At 32.7% G+C, this 8,317-nt stretch overlaps 1 protein-coding gene across 2 annotated transcripts; it reads left to right on the top strand.

The window, feature by feature from the left end:
- The first annotated feature begins 210 nt into the window (after positions 1-210).
- LOC114166756 (putative serine/threonine-protein kinase WNK11) lies at positions 211-4,628 on the top strand. 2 transcript variants are annotated; one of them, XM_028051548.2, is made up of 7 exons: positions 214-1,127; positions 2,107-2,372; positions 2,502-2,725; positions 2,833-2,990; positions 3,099-3,423; positions 3,516-3,857; positions 4,079-4,628. In XM_028051548.2, exons 1-7 carry the CDS (start codon positions 1,053-1,055, stop codon positions 4,498-4,500), a joined length of 1,812 nt encoding a protein of 603 aa, XP_027907349.2. In that variant the 5' UTR covers positions 214-1,052; the 3' UTR covers positions 4,501-4,628. The 2 variants fall into 2 exon arrangements, with proteins under 2 accessions (XP_085524268.1, XP_027907349.2); XM_085668142.1 differs by lacking the exon at positions 3,516-3,857 and having other exon boundaries at positions 211-1,127.
- Positions 4,629-8,317: the final 3,689 nt, after the last annotated feature.

Here is an 8,317-nt window from a genome sequence, read left to right as displayed (position 1 = left end):
TAATTGTATGTTATATTTACAAACTTGTTAACGTATTAACCAAATTAATAAAGTTTACCATATGCTTATAATTATTCAAAAATGTAACTTCTTGTATGTTTAAGAGTATGTCCTTAAAATTCTTGATACTCATTTTTGTATATAACCAAAACAAACGTTGACTGCTATATATGCAAAGTACTATCCTTTGTAATAAGCGTAGACTCTCTTATATTACACCAACCACTCTTTTTTTCCTTCATCCACAGAACCAAAATCCTTAAAGCTTGATTCTGATTTGAGGATGTTTCTCTGATCTTTTCTCTCCAAAATCAAAATCTGTTCAACCCTTTTCCTCCTCAGATTCTCACCTCTTTTCTAAGTATCTAACTTTTGTGATCAGAAACCTTTCACATCCACAAATGTTTTTCTCAAAGAATGGCCATAGATTCTTCAAATTCAGAAACCAGGTTTCAAGCCCTGGTCTTTTCATTTTCTGATAACCTTTTGATCCTCACCAAACCCTTCTCCTCCACAACTATCTTCAACCAAAGCTCTCATTAGCCTTTTGGCTCACAAGTCACAATCTTTGGTGTGACCTTATTGCGGGACAACACCCAATCATTGCTATTCTTTAATCCATACACAGTTAATTTCCTTTCCTTTGTCCTGCTGCAAAAATATCTCTCTAGTGGCACCTCTTTCTGCTGCCACCGCAACTCCTATTTATTCTAAGTTCTTCATCCTAAGGTTTCTGGTAGTTCACACCAATGGTTCCCAAGCACTTCTACGAGCTTTCATGTGGCGTTGTTGAAATGGCTTGGATCATGCTCAGTGTTGACTACTCACGGCTCTTGTGGCAATTGTTTGGTGTCTTTTCCTACGAGAACCATGAATGGAAGCCTCGGATCTTCTAGCATATACCTTCAGTTGAGTCACAAAAACATACATACATATATAATATTACTTAATTTGTTGCTGAGTTTTCGATAAAAGAAGTTGTGTAAGTGTAGAACACACGTGCTGGTTAAATCAGATTTGTGGTGGTGAGTGATCAAGCCACATCAAAAACCATGTACAAGGGTAGATTAGGAGGAAAAGCTCATCTTGGATATGTTGAAACTGACCCTTCTGGTAGATATGGTCGTGTAAGTGTTTCTCATTCATTTTATACCTTCATTTTCCTTTTTCTGTGAATGGATCATTAACTTTCTGACTAAAAATTGGTCTGATATCCAGAATATGGTGATTAAGATGGAGGGATATGATAGATGCATACATAGATTCATGAAGATGTTCTTTTTTGTTAAACTTTAATTCAGATTCTGTGTTTGACTTTGAAAAATATGAAAAATAAGTTTAGTGTATGACAATTATTAGTCATTCTAATCTCCAATCTTGGTGTGCACCATTCAATCTTATCTCTGCCATAGAAAGTGAAATTATCTGATAGCTGACAAAGTCATAGATCAAATTTAAGGATTCATAATCTTAGGATGAAACTGATCAATAATGCTAATTAATTATCCAAAACTATTTATTGATAATTATCAAGCCAGAGAATAAATTTGACCTTTACAAATAACAAATTCAATTGACAGATGATACTAGCTAATTTCAAGGAACTGAAGTAATATTTTACAGAAATTAGTCTGTCCACAAAACTGCATACATCATACTTTTTGTAATTGGCCAATTCTATGGAATTACGTAAGGTTTAGCCTTATTTTTATTTTCTTAGAAAAGGGAAGTTTTTCATTTTCTGTATTAACTTTTTCAGTAGCCGTTTTATGATTAAGTCAAATTATTTATAAAGTAATTAAATAAGAACCAATTGTTCTGTTTTGTCCTTTGCCAAGTCCTGGTTTATTGTCGTGACGCACCACCTTACAGAGGGTTATCTTACCTCCATAGTACACTCAAGGGTCATTTTTTCTATAGAGGCAAATTCAAGGGCCAAAAAACAACTGTTACATACATTACATCCACAGTTAAGTTTGACTAGTGATGCAAACTAGTGGCACATGTAAACTAATACAATTTATTCTGGCAACTAATCTAGTTGCTAGTTGGTCTTAAAATGAAATAATTGATTAATTTTTTATTGTTATCTTCATTGGTGTGTAGTTCAGGGACATTCTTGGCAAAGGAGCAGTGAAGATTGTGTATAGGGCATTTGATGAAGTCCTTGGACTAGAGGTGGCTTGGAACCAAGTTAAGCTTGGTGATGTATTTCATTCACCAGATCTTCTTCAACGCCTTTACTCAGAGGTTCATCTCCTCAAGGACTTGGAACATGACTCCATCATGACCTTCCATGACTCTTGGATTGATGTCAATTATAGAACCTTCAACTTCATCACTGAATTGTTCACCTCTGGCACCCTAAGAGAGTAATATAATCAATCACATCTTTTAACCCTTTAACTAAAGACCAATTCCTGCATGAATACAGTGCTTGAATTTTCAATAGGTTATGCTCATAAACGTTAATTTTACATAGTTTCTCTTATTTTATGCAGGTACAGAAAGAAGTATCAGAGAGTAGATATCAGAGCAGTGAAGAACTGGGCACGCCAGATTCTAACTGGTTTGGAGTATTTGCATAGCCACGATCCTCCTGTGATACATAGAGACCTCAAGTGTGACAATATCTTCATCAATGGCCATCTGGGGCAGGTCAAGATTGGTGATTTGGGCCTTGCAGCCATTCTTCGTGGCTCCCAACATGCACACAGTGTCATAGGCAATTTCACTTTCTCTTTTAGTTGCTACTTAAATAATCAGTTATCAGTAATCTAAGCTAAAACTTTTGTCCATAAATCTGAAATTTTTGTTTGGTTGAGAATTCAGGTACACCAGAATTTATGGCACCAGAATTGTATGAAGAGGAATACAATGAACTGGTTGACATATACTCCTTTGGAATGTGCATGATAGAAATGTTTACTTCTGACTTCCCATACAGCGAGTGCTCCAACCCAGCTCAAATATACAAGAAAGTTACTTCAGTAAGCTTTTATTCATTGGAAAGACTTAACCTTTTTCAACTCTGTTTGGATAAGATTCTATTTCACTTATGCTTTGATTTTACGTATTTGACTGATTTGATTCAACAGGGGAAGCTGCCAGAAGCCTTTTACAGAATCCATGACTTGGAAGCTCAGAGGTTTGTGGGAAAGTGTTTGGCAAATGTCTCAGAGAGGTTGTCAGCAAAGGAGCTCTTGTTGGACTCATTTTTAGCCAAGGACCAACTAGACTCCCCACTCTCTAGCCCAACATTACCCAGAAAACAAACCCCCACACTCAATTTCATTGCACCACTGGCCAAAGGGATACCACCAATGAGTGACCAAACAAAGGACACACACATGACCATCACAGGATCAATCAATGAAGATGATGACACAATTTTCCTTAAAGTACAAATTTCTAACAAAAGTGGTATGCACACATACTTTCATCGCATGATACAATCATCTTTTGTTACATATAGTGGGGTGCTTCAGAGTTTTGTTACTGTGTTTTGCATGCAGGGGAAAAGAGGAATATATTCTTTCCATTTGACACCATAAACGACACTGCAATTGATGTGGCAGTGGAGATGGTTAAAGAACTTGAAATTAGTGACTTGGAACCATTAGAGATTGCTGAAATGATTGAGGAAGAGATATCAGCTTTAGTCCCAACATGGAGGGACTGGGGCACTTCTAAGTATGAAAGACAACATAGTTTTAGCTATGAAGATGAGTGTGATATGAGTAACCACCACTCATACATCTCACCATCTTCTCGTTCTTCCTCTCATGGTTCTTCCCACAAGAATAATTCCCACCTCTGTGGGAACCATTACCCTTTTGCTCAAGATTGGTCTCAGGGTAATAACACTCTTTCAACTTGGAATGCAAATAACTTTCATCTCTGATTCTTCAAAAGCTGAAATGTTGTTTGATAAACACTTTGCTTAAGAAAACCAAGTCCAATAAAACCAGCCAAGCCAATAACTTGTAGCAGATTTAATACTTTTTTAATAACAATGTTTACTATTTTTTTCAGTGGCATTAAAGAATTTGATTTTGACTAATTAACTGTTATGCAGATGAACTATTTATGAATGATGATGCGAGCTCTCAAAGCTCAATGAACTCCTTCAAGTGCTTCAATCTCAAGTACTGTGACCCTGGCAATGAAGATGGGTATGATCCAACTGCAGTGGTAGGAGCAGAAGCCCTTTGCTACTCTCCAAAAGGCAACGAAAAGTGCACAAGATTCTGTCCTCGAGAAGAAGTGATGGATGCTGATTGCACCAAACAGTTTTGCAACATGAAAATGGATTCTTCTCACAGGTATCATGGAGTCCAGAGGCTAACAAGGATTCGTTCCTTTGTGGATCTGAGGAGACAACAACTGCAACGATCACTGATGGAAGAGATTCACAAGAGGAGAATCTTCAAGACGGTTGGTGCCATTGAGAACATTGGTTTTCAAAATCCAGAGGGAGCTGGGAGTTTTTTATTTTGATTTGTTCTACTTTCTGGTGTTTGTTGATTATTGCATTGCTTTATGAATCATAATGTCCGTGACTATTTGTATACAATACGGACTCCTCAGAATATTACAGAATAAAACTTGTGATATATTTTAATTTATGCCTATGTCTTGAGATGTTTGTAACTTGTAACTTAAGAAATTAGAAAGCTAATGTTGGATATTAGTGTGCTACGCTGACGAACAAACATTGTAGTATCTTCTCTGCTACATGGTTGGAATCTAAGTGTGAGTTTAAGTTTCACATTGAGTAAAAATGAGAAAATTGAACACCATATAAGTATATAAGTATAAGACTCATAAATTAATTGTTTTAAAGTTTTGAGTTAGAGGTGGTGTCAATCATTTATACGTGGGTTGAGCTCATGTTTCATTGGTGTTATATTTCTCGGTAATCTTCTCTTGAAAGACCAATCACTACAAACTACAACTACCTTATATTTGATCCATGGACCCTGTTTATTTTAAACTTCTAATAGTGATGTATAAATATGCAACATTCAAAATGTGAGGCATAGGTGAAACTTAAATTTGATGCATGTGATCTCCTGATGCACATGTGAGCCACAGATGAAGCACAAAGTCTGCAGCATGTGCATGAAAGAAAGAAAAGTCCATTGAATTGATTGAAAGCTTAAGTAATGGCAATAACTTCTGCAGGTTTAAATGCATGTTTGGGGACAGTCAAAGGTTTCAAATTCAGAACTTATAAATGCAGAATCTGGCCGACAAATTAATTTCAGCATGTTTAAAAAAATAAAGTTAGACCAAATCGGTTAAATATTGAATATTCACTTCCCTGATACCATTCTCTATGAACTGATGCAGTTCTAGAGACTCAAGTCATAACATTTAGAAGCACAAGAAAGAAAGTCCTTTTCACTGTCTCAAAGTTTATGACTTCACCATGATTTCTCACATTCTCATTTCTTACAAGTACATTTATGTTTAAATGTCAGTTAAAGAGCTATATAGTACTTTTATTCCGGAAGTAACAATCCCCTTTTTCTATATTCTATGTGTTGAAATTCAAAACTGCGCACTGAAATTTTGCAGAAGTACTTTTCTGATCGTTACCAAGCAAGTTCCTTGACCAGGACTTGAACAAATCAAGAGCATAACTCAGGCAAAACTTGTATGCAATTACTTATATTCTTTTGGTGCTGTTTTCTGATCATAATTGGGAAAAACAAGATCCTTGTGTAAAATTATGCCTTAAGCTTGATAATAATGGAGAAGAACTAAGATGGTGTTGAAATAATAGAATGTCCTGTGGTTAAAGTAGCATTATACCATAGTAGGACCTAGATGAAGAAAATTGAGTTACAAACATTGAAATTCAGTAACGGACACTTCCTAATTCAAACCTAAATGGCCAAGTACAACTTTTTACAAACGTTGAAGATGCAAGATATGGGATGAAACACAATTATGTAGTAGCACATGTGACCTCTTAATATGTTGAAAGATAAAGTGAGGACAGTTTAGTCCCACAGATTTAAATGCACTCTTGGATATAGCCAAAGGTTTCAAATTTACAACTTGGAAAAGACACTATCTGACCAAAGTATTAATTTCACCATGTTTAAAAAAAGTTAGCCACATTGGTTGAACATTGAACATTGAACATTCAGTAAGAGGTTCAAGTTGTGATTTTAGACCAGTTAACAGAGGTTCATTATAAGTGAGCATTCTACTCCTCTTTTTTTTTTTTATGTCAAAGGAGGTTTTCTATCAAATGATCACATTTGGAAACACAAGAAGAAATTTCATATTCATTGTTACAAAGTGTTATGCATATTGAGATAGGTGGTACAGTTGACAGATAACTATTTCTTGAACATTATGCTCAAGAATTTGACCCTGAGATTCATTCATATGCATTGAAGAAAATCAGTTTGAAAATGTCGACTTCTCAATTCTTGTGTAAATTTGGCTTTACAATGGTTTCTTCGATTCTCATTTCTTGAGTGTATGATAGCAAGCAAGTTATAAGTTCCAGATTATGCTAAAGTGGTTATACATACATACATATATATATATATATATATATATATATATATATATATATATATATATATGTCCATAAACAAATAAATCACACAAGTTGCGTAAATAGTAAACTAGTGGTGTAGTGAGTAATATATACGTATGGTGTGTAATGAACATTGAGATGCAACTATGTATATATATGTTTGGATGCACCTACCCAACAATCGCATATAATTTAGAAGATAAATCCAAGAATAATTGAAACATAATTTTTCCTTCCATTTTTTAAAGATACTATTTTTTAATATATATATATATATATATATATATATATGAAATTATTCTCTTAATAATGAAAGTATTGACATTTTCTCATGATATATATAAATATAAATACATTTGTCAACTCTAAAGCTATAAAAAGAAACTACAACCTCCACCTAATTTCATTGTTTCCTTAATTAAATGTCCACAAACACATCACAATACTAAAGTTATGTTGACTTTGTATAAAATCCCGTTTTACCAATTTAAAGAAAAAATAACATTAGAAAAAATTGTAATAAACGTCTTAATAATTAAGTAACTTCACATTAGAAACAAAAGAAAAAATTTGGGATCAAATGACTAATTAAATCATAAAATTATTATAAAAAAAAAACCTTAAAAATGGTTTCAGCTACTACAATTATACGGTTTCTTATAATTTTTTTTAAATGTTTTGTTTTTTAGAATATGTCATCACTTTCCATTAACAAAACGTATATACACCTATTATTAGTGACGTCATGCTAATATAATGGTGATGTCAATAATTCAGCATCACATCATACCAAATATATTAAAATTTTGATAGTTATAAAGAACTACAAGAAAGAAAGAATTAGAAAAACTCATGTTATAGTTACGTAAATAAAATATTACAAGGACTTTGAAATAAAATATGTTTACAAAAATGTAATTCTTTTAATAATTAAATAAATATTAAATTATAGGAATTTTTATCGATAATGCATGAATATATATTTATATAAAATACTAGATAACTCATCCACCCTTGTACATAATTAATTATTGTACTATTTATAGTAGGTAGCTCTAACAACTTTTTCAACTCTCTTTTTCCTAGCAAATATTCATTCCTTTTAAAGAATTAAGCGTTATATGAATTACCTAAATTCGATGTGTTAACATTATACTTTAAACTTTATAAACATTACGCACTCAAAAACTAATTTAATATGAAATAGTTTCAGATTCCTTATCTTTATATATATATATATATATATATATATATATATATATATAATATTGTATTATATGTTTTTTTTTTATTTTAAACAGAAGCATTCAAATTTAATGAATATTGATTTTTATTTTTCTTCTTATGATTATTTTCTTGATTTCTATCTTATTATCATTTCAAAGGTTATTTTCTTTCTTAGGTATCAGTTAGAGAATAAAACATATCTATTATGTTTACTTAGAGAATATGCTTATAGCAAAATGACTAGGATTAAACTCATGCATATTCTATTTTTTAGTCTAAGTATCATAAATATATATTCTTTGAATCATAATCAACTTGGCATAGTATTAAGGATGTATATGATGTTGTTTTTGAAAATACTTTTTAGACACTAGGTAAGGGTGATTGTATTAATCTTAGGAATGATTGTTGATATTTTGACATTTGCATATCTAAATTAGCTAGAATTCCTTATTTTGATAGAGTAAAGTCATACTTTATTGTTCGATTAGCTTGGACAAGTACTCACTGAAGCTTTCCTTCTTTTGG

Source organism: Vigna unguiculata, chromosome 10 (genome assembly GCF_037176805.1).
Source record: "Vigna unguiculata cultivar grain cowpea cultivar isolate G323 ecotype 2 chromosome 10, ASM3717680v1, whole genome shotgun sequence".
In the NCBI taxonomy this organism is placed as follows: Eukaryota; Viridiplantae; Streptophyta; class Magnoliopsida; order Fabales; family Fabaceae; genus Vigna; species Vigna unguiculata.
Note: the sequence above shows the minus strand (reverse complement) of the source record. Positions and strands in the feature narration are given on the sequence as shown.

Excerpts from the sequence above, each read along its gene's own strand:
- LOC114166756 (XM_028051548.2), top strand. The coding sequence starts at position 1,053 with ATGTACAAGGGTAGATTAGGAGGAAAAGCTCATCTTGGATATGTTGAA. Across the intron at positions 1,128-2,106 it reads CTTCTGGTAGATATGGTCGT|TTCAGGGACATTCTTGGCAA; the intron begins GTAAGTGTTTCT and ends ATTGGTGTGTAG. Across the intron at positions 2,991-3,098 it reads TATACAAGAAAGTTACTTCA|GGGAAGCTGCCAGAAGCCTT; the intron begins GTAAGCTTTTAT and ends TTGATTCAACAG.